The sequence below is a fragment of the Seriola aureovittata genome, chromosome 16 (assembly GCF_021018895.1).
Source record: "Seriola aureovittata isolate HTS-2021-v1 ecotype China chromosome 16, ASM2101889v1, whole genome shotgun sequence".
NCBI lineage: Eukaryota > Metazoa > Chordata > Actinopteri > Carangiformes > Carangidae > Seriola > Seriola aureovittata.
The window spans coordinates 15,746,135-15,767,662 of record NC_079379.1 but is presented as its reverse complement, the minus strand read 5'-3'; the positions used below and the strand labels follow the sequence as shown (position 1 = coordinate 15,767,662).

General features: G+C 41.4%; 1 protein-coding gene across 2 annotated transcripts in view; it reads right to left on the bottom strand.

The window, feature by feature from the left end:
* The window catches only part of gabbr2 (gamma-aminobutyric acid (GABA) B receptor, 2), a 177,304-nt gene that overhangs the window by 124,521 nt on the left and 31,255 nt on the right, over window positions 1-21,528 (bottom strand). Inside the window, exons 1-2 of one of the 2 annotated variants that reach the window (XM_056399026.1) lie at window positions 10,498-10,550; window positions 3,513-3,650 (exon numbers count right to left, since the gene is read on the bottom strand). In XM_056399026.1, coding sequence (XP_056255001.1) covers window positions 3,513-3,587 — 75 coding nt within the window. In that variant the 5' untranslated portion in view covers window positions 3,588-3,650; window positions 10,498-10,550. Of the gene's footprint in view, window positions 1-3,512; window positions 3,651-10,497; window positions 10,551-21,528 lie in introns of those variants that run through there. The other variant, XM_056399025.1, reaches the window with a different exon arrangement.

Genomic DNA, 21,528 nt, shown 5'->3' with positions numbered 1-21,528 from the left:
GCTGTGATTTACCTTTTTGGACCAGAGTTTTACTAATTTTCAGGACAGTTGTGTTATGAGCTTCTTCTCTTTTAAGGTTCAAATAGACAAGTTGGTAAGGCTGCTGAAAAGTAGCCCACTGACACCTTTGGCTGTCTCTGCTGGTCACATGTCTCTCACCTTGCAGGATGTAGCTGAGCTCATAATGCTCATAAAGTAGTGCAGTTGTTTTTAGTCATTATTCCACCTGCTGGGAACAAAAAAATATTGACTGGTGATTTTTAGTATAAAAATATCGACACTGATACTGCCGTTCTAAAACCTCCCCTGCTTTAAGTATGAATATGTGCATTCAAGTGTGTGCATGGAGCATAATGAACGGGTATGCAGTGGGAGTTTATTTTTGTTGAGCTTTTCAAAGCTGACTTCATTAGGCATCAACACTGATTGAAAGCTATTTTTATGGGTGTATGATTAAGCTTTTTCCAGGAGTGGTTGTTCTCTCAGCTATCTCAACTGTAGATAGTATCTGCCAGCTCCCTGTTTTGATGTGGAAATGATGAGCTTGTTAAGCCTGGCCCATAAGAATCACCATGGAAAATTCTCTGTTTCCTTGCACACCAACTCAAGTCTTGCAGATGGGATGCCAGGGCTGGGTAATAAATATGCAGGGTGACAGAATTCACAGTTTTAAAAACAGATTCCCGCTGACATGGCACGCTAAACATTGTGAGGTGCTGGATTCAAAACTTCCAGTCATCTTTCCTTCCCTCTGTACCTTCCTCTTTCAGTTCAGAGAGGCTCCTCTTTTTCTTACACAGACAAAAGCTTCATTCTAGCTTGGAGCAGCGCCTAACTACCTCCCATCACAAGCTGTCAAAGCAGAGAGTTGTCTGTCTGTCATAAACCCACTCTGCATACAAACACTTTCTCACACACATATATACACAACTGCACGTACGTATTCTCACACATGTCCACACAAACGCTATAAATGCAATGTCAGTGGGCTGGAACAAAGAGTCTCAGGCCAACAGTCTAGCAGGGCCTAAGTGCAAGGACCAGCTTGATAAGTACATAATAACTAAACAGAGAGTTGCAAACCTCATGGTCCACAGAACAACTGAAAGCTGTCTGGTCTGTTGTTTACATCAACTGACGATTTCCAGCGAACATTATAGTTTCTTGGTGACTCATGCTCTGATGAGGAAGCAGGTCTGCAAAGACATCTTGCATCTCAGAACAGTACCCTCAGCTTCTGATACTGTACCACACCTAAAACCAGGACTGTACCAACACTCATGCACATATAAACACTAGCTCTTTAATAAGTAAAACACTTATGTCTCATATGACACTACAAAGCTTAGCTCTTTGATGGACACCTGATTCAAAATGTAATGAGTCTCCATACTGAGCTGGACAGCTGCTGAGTAGAAATGTCACGAGAACCGACACTTTGGTATCAGGCTGATGCCAAAATTCTGAAAATGTGACGGTACTTTTTTTTCTACAGTACAACAAGAACCAAAGGTACAGAAGCTGTTGTTTTGTACTAGAGGTGTGATCCTGGACTGATGAGCTCAGTATAATAACCCCACAAGCATCCTAGTCTGACATCAAACTCAAAGAGAAGAAGAAGAAGAAGACCGGCGCTGTAAACAATAACAACACGTGGAATGGCAGCAGCATGTGCAGGTGCAGCAACAGGTCCATCGTGGCTTGGTGGAAAAAAAAAGACTGGTGCATAGAAATATTTTGTATTTGAGCCAGATTATCAGGGAAGTTATAGACGACCAAAAGCCAGTATGCAAACTGTGCTACAGAGCATTTCAAATCACAAGAGGAAACACCTCAAACTAATCTCAGCAGCTCAAAGACAGATCTGCGAGTGAGTTATATTAACAATCTTTCATCAAACTGTTCATGTCCTGAAAAATTTCCGTTATTTTTTGTGAACCGCACTAGCTGGCGTTTATTGAAGAAATGCTCCACACTCAGCATTCACAAAGGCTAATATTATCTTGTTGCCTCTCCTGTTGTCTGTATTTTTGCTCTGGTATTGAATTCGGTAACAAGAATCATGGAATTTAACTGTTACTGGTACAGAAGAAGTTGTGGTATTGTGACAACCCTACTGCTGAGGGCTTTCTCTAGGGTGCCCTTGCAGCTACACATCTTCTGTCCTAAAGAAAGTAATTTAGTTGCTTGTGGCAACAGCAGTACAGTTTCCCTTGACAGTGAATTCGAGTGCGTATTCTTAAGGCATGCCCTTTAAATACAGGTACATTGTAGGTGTTTTCTTAGCCATTCACCTTTACTTTTTTCCCTCAGTCACTTGCTGTCTGGCATTCAGGCAGCGTTACAACGCATATTTGGGATCAGACCAGCATGAATTTGTTGGTGTTGGTCTGTGTATTGATAGCAAAAAGAGCCTGGTTGGTGAAGTGCTCTGGGGAACACACTGTACTAGGCAGAGTGTTCTGTAGAGCAGAAGATTGCTACTGCACTTCTCACAGGTAATCACTGCCATACAAGCCAATAAATAGAGAGGGGAGCACACACACACACACACACACACACTACACAGACAAATACCCAAGAGTACTTATAATTCAACTATGACTTGAATCGCTCTTTACAGACTGAGATCATTAGTCACCAGGAGGAAGTGACCACCAAAACAAAAAATAACTTGTCCTTTCATTCCCTCATCCTGCCGATCTTTTCACTCTCAAGTGACCCTGAAAAGACAGCGAGCAAAAAGGAACAAGAAAAGCAGCAGATTCACAGTAATTGCAAACGGAAGAAACATGCCACGTAATGTGACATTCAGTTCAAAATGAAGCCTCTTGAATTATACTATCTCTCCCAAGCATTAGCTTCACTCCTTCCTTATCAATGCCTGGTAACCTTTGTAGGGTTTGCAGCAAATGAACAGTATTTTCTGGTACTGAAGTTTAGTACATAATCAGAGAAATAGTAAGCAATAACTCAGGGGGTCACAAGTTTACCAGATGCAAGAATGAGCTGTGTTTAATGCCGACAGTGAGCAATCACAAAGCTCTACTAAGATAATGGCAGCATATGCCATTTAGCAAGCATGATTATAATTGAATGGTAAAAACTATTATCTATTACAAATCTATTATATGAATATTTAGCAGGTAATTAACATTGACTGACCAGCAAAGTAACACTTCTAACTATCAGCTCATACAAATGACAAAACACCTCCAAACATATTTTCGTTTTCAAGTGCTGCATGAAACAGTTACACCTATGAAATCCCAGGAGCTTTTTTGAGCACCACAAAACTAAGGGACAAGATAATTTGGAAACTAGGTTGCAAAATCAGGTTTTCTGGTGGTATCACAGAAACAAGAAGAAGCCTTAGACCATTAATAAGTAAGTGCAAAGTCCATGTGTATTCCACCTTATTCTACCCACCGATGGACTTGGATCACCAATAGTGTACATATATTACACATGCATACAGGCACACATTTTGATATATACAATATGTCTCCTACCTGCACCAGATTCCAGCCCTCCAAGGACTCTGCAATGATTGAGGTCACAGAGGGGCAGACACCGCCGAAGATCATCAGGTGTTTGGGGCCGTAGCATATGGCATCAAAGAAGGCCCTCAGCCCCTTGGCGTTGTCACACTGCAGACACAGAGAGAGGTGGTGAAGGTGAGGGCAGGGATGAAGAGACGGAGAGACAGAAGGAAGAGAGAAAAGGCACATTTCAATTAGTTGTTGTAAAAACAGCGAGAGAAGGACAGTAAAAAGGAAAAAGGGTAGAGATATATCAGATTTAGAAAAAAGGGTTGAGAAAAGGTGTAGGGTAAGAACGAGGAAGAGATGGAAGGGGAAGTTATATACACTTAAAAGGCAACATTAGATATTCAAACCAGTTCTGTACTACCACTACCTGAATGTTATTTCAGACCTTGCGCTCCTCTACAGAAACTACAGGTTATACAGAAATATTAGATCTTTCTGTTCGTTTATGTCAGGAGGTATAGAACATTTTTCTAATAGTTTGATCAGGGGAATAATTGATACCCTAACCTAGGAGTCATTCAATGAATCAATACCATCTGCACAAGAAAAAACGTTGTGTTCATCAGATCATTACACTCCAACACACACACTGTGATGGATGCACGACAAAACCAGAATACTGAGTGTCAGTTTATGGTAATGTATAGGCCTACTGCTTATGAAAAAGTATTTGACATTTGAATAACATTTAACTTGTTATAACTCTCTTAGCACCGTGGCACATGCTAATTGCAGCTTTGTGTGTTTTTGTGTGTGTGTGTGTTTTTTTTTTCTTTTGAAACCATCATGTAAAACAATGTAGCTCACTAGCTGCAGGAGCGGGCCCCCGCTCTGATCCAGTGCAGCAGAATGCAGCCATTTCACGTCACTATAGCAACCAGAGGAAAAGAGTGTGCGAAAAGGAGAGAGAGAGAGAGAGAGAGAGAACTGAGAGAAGAGAGGAAAAAAAAACAGTGAAGGTCCCTATTGATTGCTACATGAGCTGGCTAACTGGTTTTGCTGTGATTCCCTGATTTCCACAGTTTGTAATGATATTCCTATCAGCAGTAAACACTTCCCCCCTCAGTCTTCTATTATTGCCACTCAATTCAGGATGTGTTCCTGTGTGCGGCTGATAGATAGATGGACTGACTGCCTGAATGGCAGGTGGTGTGTGTGTGTGTGCTTCCGCCTTCTGACACAGTCCATCTCATCTGGAGAGTCATTTGACCTTGTTAGCCATCAGCCGGCAACTGAATGAGATTTCCCACTGAACAACAGCTCAGCAGGTCCTTCAGCGCAGATTGAAAAACTGAAAATCGAATGTGGAGGATTGAGACTCCGAACTACATATATAAGACTGTATGTTGTGATCTGTTCGGAACTTTATTAAGAGCATGGCAGGTGTCATGGCTGGAGGGGTGACAAGTTTACATCTTGTGTTCTTCTCATCCGTTTCATTGAGAGGGTGACGATAGTCTTGAAGCCCTGGATTTATTCACTGCAGACGTAGAAGGCAAGGACAAAAACTGTTACGGCCATCTTTCTGCATTGCACTCACCCCTCACCAATCAGATTTAATCATGTGCTAAGATTGAAGTCATCAGACTCTTTTTGTGTGAACGCCTTTCAATTTTTAAAGTCGGAGGCCAATTACTGGTTAAAACATGGTTTTCCCCTGTGCACGTACATTCACGCCAGTAGAGAACAATGTAAGCTGTAATGCCAGTCAAAAATAGACTAGATTGGGGATATGCCTCAGGTGAAATGAGAGGCAGAAGATGTGATTAGACACAGTGGGGATTCCTTATCCTGGCCACACAGCTGAATAAAACAGCAGGCTATTAAAGAAGATATCACATTTGCATACTCTTATCATTCATTTCTGTCCAACTGGCCATAATAAGGTGGGTTGGTAGGATTGCAACTCTCAATTGGTTACCATGCAACAGAAAAGAAATGTGGGCACCTAAACTTGTCAACGTGAGTACAATAGAGCTTGGTGATATTGCAGGTTTAAGCTGATTTATTACAGAGAGTGACAATGTAATGTAGGTGGTCAACCCCTCTGCAGCAAATAAAACTACTTTACAGCATTTGAAACCCAACAACAGACCGTCTGTGTGTGTGTGTGTGTGTGTGTGTGTGTGTGTGTGTGTGTGTGTGTGTGTGTGTGTGTGTGTAAGCATGCTGATTTTAAGGCAAGCCCGGGCCCAGTGTAACCGCAGTGTCTAAACAGCTGTTTCTATATATTTGGATAAACTATGTCTTCAAAACAGGTTTGTGTTAAGCTGTAAAAAGGAAAAGGTGATAGAGTAATACATTTTTTGATTAATTAATGAACCATTTTAGTGTATGAAATTTAAGAAAATAATGATAAAATCATCACAGTTTCCTAAAGCTCAAGGCAAACCCAAAAATATTCAGTTTACTATCACACAAGATAAAAAAGCAGTGAATGCTCAACATTTTAAAGTTGGAACTAAAGAATTGTTGACATTTCTGCTTGATAAATGACTTAAACAATTTACCATCTCTAGTTGCTGATTATTTTTCTGTTCCATCAACTAATCAGCTCAGCAACTAATTGTTTCATCTCTGCCCGTTTCAGTAAGTAATTAAAAATCCCCAAACTCTGAATGTCCAGCTTTTTCTTTGAGGAAGGAAAACAGCCAGTGATGAAGAGAGGAAGCAAAGCAGTTTCAAGTAGAGCTAAAAGCTACCTCTTTCTTTTTTTTCTCGATTCCTCTGTTCATCCCCCCTGCTTCATTCATCCTCTCTTACTTTTGCCGGGCGCACAATCTGTTGTGACTGCTCACAGAGCCTTGACTTGTGTGTTGTCATGCCAACGTGCGACTATCCACACTTTGTGCGCTAGATGAGGGAGGAGGCCGCGGCAGGGCCGGTGTAGCGATGGCTATATTTAGCCTCTCATTAGGAAGCACAACTACTCAGACATTAATCAATACTTATTCAGCTATGGAGACGCTGTATAGCTTAATGCTAGATAGGCAAAGCGGGATAGAGAGGAGAGAAGCAGCAGAATATAATGGAACCCAAAGAGTAAAGGGACAAGGAGATAGTAATGGTGATGGTGGGAGAAAGGGGGAGAAAGGAGCAGCTGAATAGAGGGAGAGAAAGAGAGGAGTGAAGAGGTATTAGCCTGACATTAACCGTGCTCTAATAAAGCCGAGTCAACCAGTATTATAAACCTGCCCTCCATTATAACCCCACAATGGAGTAATTCATGACCGTGAGATTGATTCAGTGGCTCTCTATGATGCTCAGCAGCTGCACAGTGCGCTGCAGATTTGTCCACAGTCAGACAATTATGGAAGAATGATATTTAAATATCAAATCTAAGACTATTTTTGATTATATTTCAAATCTTTCGATCACCTTATGCTACTTTCTTCCAGTACATTAGCCACTCCGTCTCTCCTTCCTTTTCTCTGCCTTTCACTCTTCTCTCTTTCATATCCATATTCAACCGCACTGAGACATTTATGTATTTTTCAAGGATTTCCAAGCAGCTGCTGAGGGGGTTTGGGTGTAAGCTATATCTTACAACCCAATTTTCCCTGAAATATTTGTTCTAAACAAGGTATAAACAGAGACAAATATCTCACTCCTGAAAAACACAAATAAGTTCTGAGGAAAAGCCGTTACAATGAGGACAGCATGGCAGCACTTAACTACCAAGCAGAGCAGCAAGAAATACTACAGCACTTTATTTCCCTCTTCTGCAGTCTGAAATCCAATTCCTGGCATTTGGAGGCCATTTGGAGCAGATCGATGGAGTTAACGCCCGTAGTAATCTGTTTGACCGCTTTGGGAGACGGCCAGGGAAGGTGTGTGTGTGTGTGTGTGTGTGTGTGTGTGTGTTTGTGTGTGTGTGTGTGTGTGTGGTGTGTGTGTGTGTGTGTGTGTGTGAGGGTGGGACTGGTGGGGTTGGCAGGGTGAGGGCTGATGGTGGAAGAACCTGGAAATGGAAACTCAAGGGAGGCGTATAACCCTGTCTAAGTTGAACATCCATAAACAGAAAATTGACTTTGCTGCTCATACACACTGGAACCGGTTTCACTCTCCAGTCACTGAATTTAGAGATTCTTGTTACAAAATGTAGGCTATTACCGTTTTTATTTTTGCAAAAGGTCTCCTCCTGAGCTTGACATTTCACTCCACTGAGCTTGCACCACCTCCCTGACCATTTAGAGGACATTACTGATGGGACAGCTGGCCAAGGAGGAGTTTATTTCAAATACTCCTCAATCCATTGTCTCCATTACATTTCCTTCACTCTGACCTTTACACAAAGCTACTGAGATTCATCCCTATTGATTTATCATTACATGATGGCATTAGCCTACTGTTATTGTGCTGTTGATAAATCACACTCAATTAGGCTAAATGTGAGGGGAACAGCTGCCCTGGAATGATTTTTTAACCTATTAGCTAATGTTTCATGTGATAATTTGCATCTATTTTTGAACAACATTCTCTAATGGTGCATATATTTAAAGGTCAGCCTGCACAGAGGCTCTTAGATATAGTACAGGGTGAAGCATCTTTTTTCTGAAAGTAAGTTCAAAGCATATTTCAGCGATGATAAGTCAAAGAGGGTTAAACACATCCAACATCTTTACAAAAGTTTACAAGTTTGACTGCACATAATGCAAGGCAGAGCTTTGCATTAACAGAAAAGTACTGTGTACTGTGAGTATTTCCATAGTAAAATGAACCTGCCGCCACTACACAGAGACAATCATAGACCAGCATACCTGGAGCCCTGTCCTTCACTTAAAGCCAGCGCCTCACCTCCATCTCACCACCACTGTATGTAGAACGACCCACTGGAGAGAACTACAATGTGTGTACTGTATGCGTGCGTGTGCCTGTGTGTGTGCATTTGAGTGTGCAGATGTGTGTGATATTGTGACAAGAACAAGAGCTGATAAGAGCACCAGGCTGGAGCTAACCATGATGAAATGCCTTGTTAGCGCTGCAAACAGAGGCAGCTGCACCTGTCCCTCGTCTAATGGCAAATTACTGCACCCAAATCAGCAACCTGAGGCCCAACAATGCGCACACACACATACACACATACACGTGTGTGAGAGAGAGAGAGATAACAACAGAGAGAAATAGGGAGGGGAGAGCCTGATCTGATGTCAGGAGCAATCTGCTCTTCACACACTGCGTTTATTCATGACAAGGCCAACAGCACAGGTGATTACCAAGAACAAAATGTGCAAGAATCCCACCACATAATATGTGTCTTTATGGATTACGATAAGATGTGCACACACTGTCAGCTCCTCTGTAGAGATAATGTGATGTAATTTACCCAAGAAATGGTGAACGCATTATAGCTTTAGCTATGTGTGAATTTGATGTGTGCAACAACATAACATTTCTTCTTTCAGTCCAATAAACACAATTAATTGTAAACTTCCATCCTTGGTTTCATTTGTTTTAGAGTTATTTTCCAGTGTTTAGCCAGTAGATTTTACTTGCAATGCTTCACTGAGGAAAAAGACATAACAAGAATATTTATTTAGGAAGGAAGAAGAGGGACAAATGGCAACCCATAAACACCACACACAAACACGCACACACACACACGCACACACTACACGCATACAGTATTGCAATGGAGAATGAATTTAGAATTGAGAAAAAGATCTTGAACATGTCTATAATAACTCACTCTAATAATCACTCTTCATAACGTGCCTCTACAAGCATGAGAAACAATAAACAATAACAGAAAACAACAGTTCCAGGAGCTACAAACATTTGTCAGCATAAACCCTTTAAATTATACACACTGCAATGCTATTAGTGTACATTTGTGCACCAGCAACAGAAACAGCACTGTCACTGTTGATGTCCCCTTTCAGGGCACATGTCCACATCCCTCCTGCCATCATGCTGCACACTTCCCTGATGTGTTGAGCAGTGCAGCAGCGGTGCAGCAGCTGCAAAAAGCTGGTCTTTTTTAACAGCTACATCTGCCTCCTGCATGCACTCCTCATTGAATTACTTCCACATCTCCAAGCCAGGAGAGGAAATGTGAGCCAGGATGAATCCAGCGATTGCTAAAACATATGCTTGGCATTATAAAGCCCTATAGAGTTAGCAGGGTGCAGCCAATAGGTCAGATCTAAAGGAGATTATCTATTTCCCCATGTACAAACCAAACTAATCCTCTAAACTCTGTCATGGCTGTCAATACCAACTACTCTCAGAAGAGGAGGAAAGAGGGGGCGGGGGGAGGGGGGGCTATGTGAACCAGTCTGCATCAGTTTAGTAGTTTTACTCGTTCTGTGTAACTGTATTATCTTTGATTATCCTAATAGTGTATCAATAACAATTTGATAAAGAGGGTTCCTTTGAGTTCAGTGGGGTCATTTATCTGTCAATTAAGGTCAACACCCCACACTGCTGATTAAACTTCTCACACTTCAGTGGCAGCCTCATCTCACCTGCTAGCATCCTTACACACAGAGACATAAGATCTTCAAGAAGCCAGAGCTATTTGTTCCCCATCAATGAGCCCTTTGTGAGGTCCACTGGGGTGTAACATATCACCCACCATGCCTTTCCTTTCCCTTTCTAAATGACCAGGAGGACATGGCTGACAGGTAATTCACAGACTTAGGGAACCAGTGTAAAAAGCAATAGCCAAGGCTTTAAGTGAGATACTTTAAAGAGGAGCAACAAGAGGGAGGAAGAAGAGGTGAGGAAGAAGCCGAGTTGTGAATGCAGCAAGCAGCAAGTCTCCTTGTGGTAACATTTAGACAGCGGGCCCCAGAGTATCCAAAGAGAGTACACATTGATTGAGTGAGAGTGGATGAAGTAAAATTGAGAGCAGGAAGGAGTGATAAAAGTTTTTTTTTTTTCAATCTGTTCCCTTCACATTGCATGCCAGCAACAAAAAGAAAGAAAAATCTGAGGAACTCACCACTTATCTTGGGAGAGACTGGCCTTTAAAATCCACTGCGACAGACTGACTGGGCTGCTCAAGCTGATGGCTGTTGGCCCTCCATCTCCTCCCCTCTCCCTCTCTCCCTGCAGTCTGGCTCTTGTTATTGCACTCAATCTATCTCGCTTTCTGGAGAGCTCAGATGGCCACCAGGATAACCATGATGGCACATTGGAAGCCTCCTCGTGGTGTCAAGTCTCTTTCGCTCTATTCACTTTCTGTCTCTCCTATGTGCGCGCTCACACACACACACACACACACACACACACACACACACACCACACACACACACACACACACACACACAGAATTCCCCCTGTGCTCATGCTTATTCTCAAACATACACTAGATAAATGATCATCCTTAAGCAAACGCGTGCCAAAACACAATCATAAACAAATACACACACATTAATGCACACATTGCCATCAGTCCCCTATCCGAGATAAGCTGAAATTGGCCAGTGGCAACAAAAATCGCTCCGAACACATTGCACCTTTATTAGCAATCTGTGCTGTGCAGGAAGCAGACGCTGTGTTAAGCCTATTACAGGTTGTTGTGCTTTTGACAAGGCCTGACAACAGCTGGAACATGTTGCACTAACCAGTGAGGGGGACAAACTAAAGTGTAATCCCGCTGAAATGAGCCAATCAGTCCCAGAGGAGACACTGGATGGAGAGGAGAGGACTGAGAGAACAATCAAGGCAATATATTTTATCAAGTAATAATAATAAGGCTGAATCGCTATTTCATTTTCATGACATGATGTTTTCCTAATTTTAGCTGTTCTTCCGTTTAGGAGTGGTTATTTTGCCTAAACCGAAACTACAAGTGAGCTGTCCGTCCAATCAAAGTAATTTTCACCCAGAAGGGCAGTGGTTTCAAGAAGCAGTTAACATTTGTCATGTTGATCACAGAAATAGGACAATTTAAGATCTGATGCGAGATCTGGACCTATTTGAATTTCTGACCTAATCTGAGACGCGAGCAGAAATGTATCGGGCTGAAACTGTGCTAAGTCGTTTCATCCACACTAGAAATAGCTGAGGGCATTCTGCCATTTTTCCATTCAAGTCACGCTGAAGAGCAGAAAAAGTCAATGTACATTCATGGCTCAATGCTAAGAGTTTGGGTTCCTCATGAATGATAACTCTGGCCTGACAAGAGGAAGGTCATTTTCGTACCTGCCCAGCAGAATTTGAACACAAGGGTCGAATAAATATAATGTATTTTTTAATTATTTAATAAAAGGTCTAAGCAACCACATAGTTGCCATCGCTGGTGTATCTGCTAACTAGTAAATGATAAAGAGTGGGAGAGAGGGGATGTGGACAGAGAGTGGGAAGAAGAAAAAGAGAGGGAGAGAGCCCATTATCAAGTTAATTGTTTCTTGGCCCCAAAGGTCCTCGATTCTCTCCCGTGGATGAATCCAGTAAATCAGAGCAGGGAAGGAAGAAAGAGGGAGGAAAAGGAGGGTGATTCTGGGTAATAGTACAGTAGTAAATGAGTCCAACATTGGAATGAGAGTCAGTTTGGGGGGTATGCAGATGGCTAAGGTTACTGCTGAGAGAGAAAGAGAGAAACATTTCTGAAAGTCTGTTAGCAGTTCATCCACAGCCTTCTTGATTTGGAGAGTCATGATATCTGTTACTACAAAATGCATCGCAGTCGATTTTGACTCAAGGCACTTCTCACAACACTTTTTTTTTTCTTGTTTTATCAGACAGCATGACCCCAGATGAACTCAAAATGAAAAATTGCTACCCTTCAAGATATTTGTTAGATTATGTTTGCGTTTTCCTAAACTGAAGCAGCCTATAAACTGAATAAGAAAGCACATTAAACCCATCATATATTTCTTGTCAATTGGGGATATTAAAGGTTTATGGACAACAACTGTGTGAAAGTTTCAACCCAATCCATCCCTTCTCTCCTTCTCCCCCACTCTCCTTCTCAAACTCTTCTAGCATATACGAGTCCTGCTGGATATCGCTGGCCTCTGCTTACTACGAATTCACATTTAAAAGTCCCAGGCTCTGCTTTTTATGAGCCCTCTCCAGCCTGTTTACCTCAGACAATGTTGTCTCCAAGAGCTTAACGTATATTTGAGTTGAAACATATACGTAGACCGTGATGGACTGCATCAGCTCAGTTGCCCAATAGAGCAGGGGAGAGGCAAGCAATGATGATTTTCCATGAGTGGTGGGGTTCAGTTAATTCAGGCTAGTATGTGGTACAGTAAACACGACAAAATACGAAAGAATTAGACAGAGTTTGAATCATTATGCAGAATTTAAAAGATTTAAATGACATTTAAAGGAGAAGTTCAACATTTGGGAAAAACATTTATTCCATGTATTGCCTAGAGACTGATGAGAAGATTGATACCACTTTCATTTCCCATTCAATCAAGCAGATTTACGAGTGGCTCGACATTGTATTTCAGGTTTGTTTATTCTGTACAAAAACCAAAAGTGTGAAAAAATGTAAGGGAGGTTATGTGCCGGACAGGTTTTTGGCTGGATGCAGTAGCTTCTGGGAGTCTTGTCATCACTGTGGAGTTGCCAGGTAACAACTGAAGGGCCAGGCTAGCAGTTTCCCCATGTTTCTATACTTTACACTAAGCTAATGTAACAGCTGAAGGCTGTAGCCTTAGCCTGTAGCCTTATATTGAATGGACAGAGATGATAGTGGTATTAATCTTGTTATCCAACTCTAGCAAACAAAAATGTCAAACTATTCCTGTAAAGTGTATGTTGCTCTATTTTGTTCCTATGCAGTTATTTTACATTAGCAAAATACTGAAAAGGTTATAGGGTCAACATAAAACTGCCTGGATAACAATTTTTGAGAATGTTGATATTGAACAAACTGTATCTACTAAGTATTTATTTTTAATATTTTTGGTTAGACATTAAATCAGTATCTGTGCATGGCCTTTTAAATGAATTGTGTTTGAAGTTGTGTTTAAACCATTTTCTAAGAGTACTCCAGGAAGCTGTTGACGATGTAGTGCATTTCATTAGACCGGCCCTGCAATTCAAAAACCCTTAAAATTCCATCCTCTCCTCCCATCAGCCCTCTCTCTTTCTGCCCTACCACTTCCTCGTTTCCGTTATAAATCTATAAGCCAAGATTACTCTGTTGACATCATCAGGGTCATTTTTCAGACTTGACAAAACTCTTCCAGAGCGAAAGAAGACATTATATAGCTGCTTTCACAGGCTGAGTAAGACTCTCTGTGAGTAGTAAACGACTTTTGATATGTACAGTAAAATTGATTCCCTGAAAGTTAAAGATGGTCATGGTTAAATGATTAGAGTAAAACACGAGGAACAACTCTAGATCACACACTTTGTTTTGCTCTGACCTCACCTGTCAATCATTTTGGTGTGATGTTTTCATTAATTTCTAACATGTAACACATAATGGGAGTTTACTTTAGATTCAGTTTGACATTGTCTTTTGGAAGGGCACGTTTCCCACCACGATCACCACACAAGTCACGTATGTGTGTGTGTGTTCAGATGACTTTGCCAGTAGTCCTTTCTATGATTGGTTATCTAATAATGGCCATTTAAAGAATAGAAAAAGGAAGATATTACCGTTGACATTTAGTCAGGTCTAAAAGGACAAACACTTGCAGATTACTCATCCTTCTCCAACTTGCGATGACCCTCTACTGACAACTCTGTGACAAGGCGGAGAGGAGTGCAGCACCTGTCTTTATTCCACACAAGACAGATGGGAGTCTTAGGAGTGTAGGCATGGTGGACTGTGGAGCTGGATTCAAAAAACTGCCTGTCATATTGGGTGAGTGGGTGCATGGAGGTCTGTGCGTGTGTGTGTGTGTGTGTGTGTGTGTGTGTGTGTGTGTGTATATACTAAGTAGGATAGAGCAAAGCACAGTTCAGGCTGTCCCTCTCTGCAGCCTAGGGATTCTTCTGTCCACGCACATCAATCTTGTTACAGCAGAACGCCGCCTCCCAGGAATCCTGGCCTAGTGTCTGTTTGGATTTAGGACCCCTCTTTCATTCTCCAAATCTCTCTTCTTCTTTCCCCATCTACTACTTCTTTCTCCATTTCATCAACATCATCATTCTTTCCCTCTTATTCTTTCACACATGCTCACATGTCGATCTCGCAGTTTCTTGCTCCTCCCTCCTTCCTCTCAGTCACCCACTGATCTCTCTTTCTGCCCTACCACTTCCTTCATACCTCTCTCTCTCTCTCTCTCTCTTTCTCTCTCTCTCTCTCTCCCCTCTCATCTCTCAGCTCAAGGAGGTTTAAAGTTATTAAGGGTCATGGCTGTAAGCGTTGCATCATTAACTCATCTTCTCTGGATGTTAACGTTGCAGTTTTCTGCTCAGTCCAATTAATTCCTCAGTTAATCACCTAACCATATTTTTCAAAGGATGCTTTCAAAGAGTGGACTGATACAACATGGCAAGCAAATGTGCTTATCAATCATTAACATTAGCTGAGAATTGATTCAATAGTCAGTGACAGGAGGGCACAGGGTTTGCAGATTAGCTGTTGAAGGTAAATGGATAATGAGATCCAAGTGAAATGAAAAGATACAGGAGTAAAGTGCAGTATGCAAAGTAGAACTGTGATTTATTCTGCACAAAAGCAGCCTTCAAGCCAGGCTTTTTGTCCATCATAAGACCTTTTGATCCAGAACAATGTCCATCACCAACTAAAAATGATGTCTACACTAAAGCAAATTTTGTCTTCTTTGGATGTTTTTCACAGGTCCAGTCATTACTGCGCCTGCTTTGGACCAGCAGTGTTCCACAATGACAGCGATTTAGTTTTCTCTAGTGGAAATATTAATTCAAGATATCTGTAACAATGTATATTTTCACATGTAAAAATTACATTTCAACTTATCAAAATGAGATTTACAGATATTTTTAAGTTAATTTTTGATATCAGTAATTTTATGATAATTATTTGAATAATCACTAATTTCATTTCAACATGCTGAAATGTAATTTCACATATCAGCAATTGCAACTCTAATTAGCATATTCTATTTGGATTTGTGTCCTAATTTGCACTTTGTTTTTGACACCTCAAAATGTAATTTTGAGATGTCAAAGTGTTCATTTAGGATATCTGCAAAACAATTTTGAAATGTTACAATTTCATTACTGATATGTGCTCTAATTAGCATATTCATTTTGTCAAGATATCTACAATGATGACCAGCAGAAATTCTCAATTCAATATCTGAAATGCAGCTCTAGATATCTAAAATGTAATCCTAGACATTTGAAATTTTATTCTTAGTAGTTGCACTTCCAAGACAACAATGAACATCAGTAATAAAGATTGGTAATTGTTAGAAATTACATTTTGTCTAGTGAGAATCGAGCTGCAGATATCATTACCAAGAATGGCAACCAGTCAAAATTACATTAAGCATATGGCGACTTGGAATTATAACACATCAAAATTGATTTACAGATCTGTCATTTAGTTTGAATAGAAGTCAATGGTAAAAGTTGTAATAAAGTTACAAATATCTACAATGCACATTTTCACATGTAAGAAATTAATTATTGATATCAGAAATTAATATTGTGACTAGTGAAAAATAAATTATTTTATGGATACACTGCCTTTGAATTCTAACTAGACACAAAGCAATTGTTGATATCTGCAATTGCTATTATTACTATTGAGCAAATGTTAAAATGGCTTGCCATACACTGCCACCAGCACACATGCACTCACTGTCACCAACACATGCAAGCACACACAAACGCTATGCACCCCAACATTCATCAACCAGCGAATATTTAACCAGGCTGGGGGCCATGCCAACAGTGTCCACAAACACTCATCAATCACAGGAGTTACAATCATGGACAGTCACACATGGGCACACACACACACACACACGCACGCACGCACGCACGCACGCACGCACGCACGCACGCACGCACGCACGCACACGCACGCACACACACACACACACACACACACACGCAGCATCCAACCAGGTGGTCGACTCTCGTCTCACAATAGCTCATTTCCGGGCCAAAAAAAACACTCCAGTTGAAGGCATTGACTGTGAGTGCTTGTCGTTTCTAATGAATCGCTTATTGACTGGTCTGTATTGAGGAGACTGGAAACACATAGAAGCAATAAGAAAGAGTCTCTCTGCCCCCCTCGCTCTCTCTTCTTTTCTCTCACCCAACAGGGTGACAGTAAAGCAGGAATGAGGAATGTGACAGCCCGAGCAATCGGACAATACCGTCTCGTTTGAGAAGCTGACGTACAACACTGTGTTGCCATAGCTACCGAGAAAGAGAGAGAGAGAGACTGTGTGTATGTGTGTGTGTGTGTGTGTGTGTGTGTGTGTGTGTGGGTGTGGGTGTGTGTGTGTGTCTGATTGTGGTGGTGGTGGGGTGGACAGAGGGGAGAAAGAAGGGGCTAGACTGCAAAGGAAAATTAATTTGTGTACAAGGCCATGTCGCAAAGAAAATTGCATTTTTCCCTTAGATGGGGACGAAGGGAGAAGTTGTTGTTAGTCCACTGCTTGTGTGGATAAAAGTGAATGTGAGTGTGTGTGTGTGTGTGTGTGTGTGTGTGTGTGTGTGTGTGTGTGTGTGTGTGCGCATGTGTCAACAGCCTTCCAGATGCCATCTCAGTGGATTGTGGGCCGAAGTGTTGCAGGATGTCAGAACGCTCTTCATTACAGAGGCTTTTAAATAAAACAGATTGAAAAGCTTAAAATAAGATGCAGCCCATGGAGCGGGATACACACACTAATGCAAAGTAAAGAGAGAAATGACGGAAAAGAAACGCTTGAATTTACTGCTTGTGCGCGTGTCACGTCCCGCGCACACAAACACCAGCAGGCAGAAAAGAACATGCGCAATAGCACACTTTGCATACACCTCTCTGACACACACATACAGAGAGTGAGAGAAAGATTTTTTCTCTTTTTGTGGCATGACGAGTCGTCTGAATTCCACGGCTCTCTAAGTAGGTCATGCAGCCTTTTCAGAGTTCCACTCCTCCCCACGCTGCATCAAAAATGCATAAATCCCTGCACATTCTCCCTGCTAGCAGCTTCCCAGGCCGGCTAAAGCACATCTTTAGTGATTCTAATCCCATCAAAGGTGGTTCTGCTGGTATGTAAACACAACATGGGATAAAAATGCCTTCTCTGGCAGTTGCATTCATGAGTGCTCCTCATTTTATGGGGATGTTCATGAAGTTATAATGCAGCAATCCACTTACTGAATAGGTGCGAGTGCAGGGGGGGGGGACAGAAAACAGACCTGTGTTTGGTTCAAGTTTGGTTAAAATAAAAGAGTGTGTAAATAAAAGCAAGCTGAGAATTTTGGTTCCCACCAGGAAAGCTATAGGCTGGTTGGCGATGCTATCTTCAGAGATACGCTTCATTGTCAGATGAGTCGAACGGGGGAGGTACAAAGTGAACGCAGGTAAGATAAGCCCTGGCATGCCTCCTGACAATGGAAGAGCAATCAAGAGATGGTGCCTTTACACAGTGTGGAAATGTTAGGACTGATGTTCACAGGGCCTTTTGTGAGAGCTGTGGTGTGGTATGTATCACAAACAAGATGTCTTCCTTATCCTGCATCCAAGAATTAAATCAATGACATTAAAAACTACACAACAGAATTACTTGTTGCCTTTGTAAAAGCCCTGAATGCTCTGCCGATTTAATTCAGAGACTCATGTTAAAACATGAATAGACATTTTATCTTTCTTTGGGCGTATGGCTGCTTTGCCTCACGTCAACCCCAAACGTCTCTCCCTTCCACTCTGGGTATTGAGTTCATCCATAGATGAATAATTGAGCAGATCACAATAATAGTCTTCCTCTGTCACATCCCAATCTCTGACCACGGAGCCAACCCAAGGGACCACAAGTGACAGTCATCACCAGTGAGTCTTTGTGACTGCATCACCTATCACAGTGCTCATGCGCGTGTGTGTGTTGGGGGGTTGGGGGGTGGGGGGTGAAGGGGTTGTGTGTGCCTGTTTGTGTGTCTGAATAATTTAGGAGAGCAAAGTGCCCATTCTAAAGTACATGTAAGAAAACCACATAAAAGAAAACTCTGGATGCATAACTGAATGAGCATTGCATAACGCTAATCAATTTATCCAGTCTATTTATAATTCTACGTCTGGCATCTCCTCCACCATCTGAAATGTTAGACTCTTGCCCCAAAGCCATTCTAATTTCCTGCCATGTAATTTATTACACAATAATCCATATGATTCTTTTAGGTGCTGGTTGAAATTCAGCAGTAGAAGAGACTTCTTTCTTTTGTCACCTGAGCAAGATGCTTCTTGCCTGGCCTGACCTATTAGTTCAAAACTGAGTAAATCAAAATTAGCTCTAAACTCGACGTTAATACTCGCCAAACCATGTTGGCTCTGATTCATGCACTTAGTACACAGCCATGAAAAAAGCGAAGATAAAAACCCAAACTTCTCTAAACATACTGATCAGTTTAGCCTCTCCAAGATGCAATATTTTAAACTAGAGGAAAATAAAAAATTTCAAACTTGCAACCATTTCAGCAGGAAAAAATTCAGTCTTCCTGTCAAAGTTAGGATGAAAGTACAGAGAATATTTTGGCGAAGTAGAAAACTTTATTTTACTGCTGTCCTCTGGGAATGCGTATCTGTCAGGATGTCAAAATGTAATATTAATGAAGACCACAAATGCTGTCAATAAGCATAAACTATAAGAGGCCAGCCTTAAAGACAGGCCTAAAGCCAGTATTGAACTCCACCTCATAAATAAATCAACTAGAGTGAGCCATCGTCAGTTTCTCAACTAAGAAAGTCTGCAAGGCTGTATATGTGGGAGACAGAAAAGATGCTGGTGTCTGTGTGTGTGTGTGTGTGTGTGTGTGTATGTGTGTGTGTGTGTGAGGAGAAGCAGGCAAGAGGGAAACATACATTCTTTCTTGATATGTCACTGATGGACAGTCAAGACACACACAGTCCCTAACGGCTAAGTATGTTGGCCTCTGTGGAGAACGTCACAACACACCAACATCACAGCCCGTCCTCACACTTTCTCAGTCTCCTCCTGTTTACTACTAAAACAGAAGCCTAATATACAGCTATAAAGCACTTGCACTGCAGACTGTTTGTTAGGTCATACTCACATCTATACTCATCAAGAACAAGGACGTTCATGATGTGTAAGGGCAAGAGCTTCATTCATGTTTCTTTGGTGGATGTTTTAAAAATGTTTAAGAAACAAAGACATCAATGCCCCGTGTACAGAAGCATCTGCAGAGACTGAATCGCCGTAGCAGACCTTGACCTCTGACCTCTCTCTGAATGAGAGAAATAAAATCAGAATTTCCCTTCAAGAACCAACGAAGCATCAGTTCTCATACCTGACTTTGTCTTACAACCAACAAGGACAAGCTGAGTGTTGATTTAAACAATATGAAGTCGAAATGTACACACCACATCTTGACTAGTTAATTTTTACACTTAAGCTTAAATCTATACTCTAGGCAGAACTGTTCTAGACTCAACTACCGTGGTGATTATTTTTCTTTCGTTTTACCAATACCAATCAGCAGTGAGTGCTGTTCCTCTCCTGTCACCTTCAGTCAAGGCCCAAGTTGTTTGAAAGGACATTTATGGTTACTATGTTCCACAACAAAATACGTTGACTTACATCTGTACAGGTGCTGCAGTCTCATTCATGCTGGTCACAATGTCAAAGTCTTTCACGGATGCAGCACCTGGAAGCTAGCACCTCCAAAGTTATAATTGGCGGATTGTTTCTGTGTCAGTGTAAAACTGTGTATTGCCACCTTTCTCTGTGTCTTCACATTCAGCTCTCACCTCAGGTATCAACACTGGATCATCAAGTGTGAAGTTAAACTGGAGCAAAATGGAACTGGTGACAGAGGCTTTATGACAAAAGGGAAGTGAGCGATGATTTTGCAGACATTGTATTCAGCAAACAACACCCGTGTGTGTGATCTCACAGGCTACAGTTATGTCGAGATTATGCTTTGGAAAAAAAAGTAAACTTTGGAAATCCTCAGGCTGTCATTCGATTAAATGATTGAGTTGAAAACTCCATCTAAAAATGAAATTCGTGTTTGATTTCTGAATGAATAAGATTTTCCTAGTGTAATATTTTTATTGGTTTAAAGTTGATAACCTTTCTAAAAAGCAATCTCTTGAATTTCAAACACACTTGAATTTCTTCAGACCTCTGTGAGCATGATGAGAAAGATTAGTGAAATTACTTGTATGTAAAAATCATTCACACAGATTTAATACAAGGAAACTCCCTGGATCGTCATCACTGTAATTAAAGGAGCCTCTCATATGTGGCAAAATATGCTCAAGACTACACATCAAGTCCAGCTCCCTTTGAGTGGTGTAATTCAGATCTACATACTACATCATCTGGATGACTTAGAAAACTCACAGGTGCAGTAATTTGATTACATACATTTTTTTAAATCAGAGGAAGGGAATTATTTAAATTGGAAGATGATTCTCCCATTGAACTTCTTCAGCATTTTAACACAATACATTCCAGTGCATCACCCTGAAAAATGGCCACAGACTAGTCTTACGCTTTCCCAAGCCAGACCACAGCGAAGCCAAATCAAAACTTATTTCCATCTCAGGAAGAGGCCACAGAGGAATAGTGTAATTTAGAGGTTGTTTTGGCCTGCAGGGGGAGGGATAGGAGTCCTCTTCAGTTTGAATCTCCCAAACTTTTACTGCACAGGCAGCTGAGCTTAATGAGTGTTGTTGAACTCCGGTAAGAATGGGCTACCAGGCAGTTACAGAACACCACACTCTTTCACCTCCCTACCTTCTCTCTTGACTCTACAATGCCCAATGGCTTCTTTTCTTTCCCAGCGAACCAACAACCCCGCACACGCAACGTGTCATACAAAGACGAAGAAGCAACATTGAAATAACTACACCTCCAGGGCCTGACAACAGTGCTCTGCTGCCCCTTTG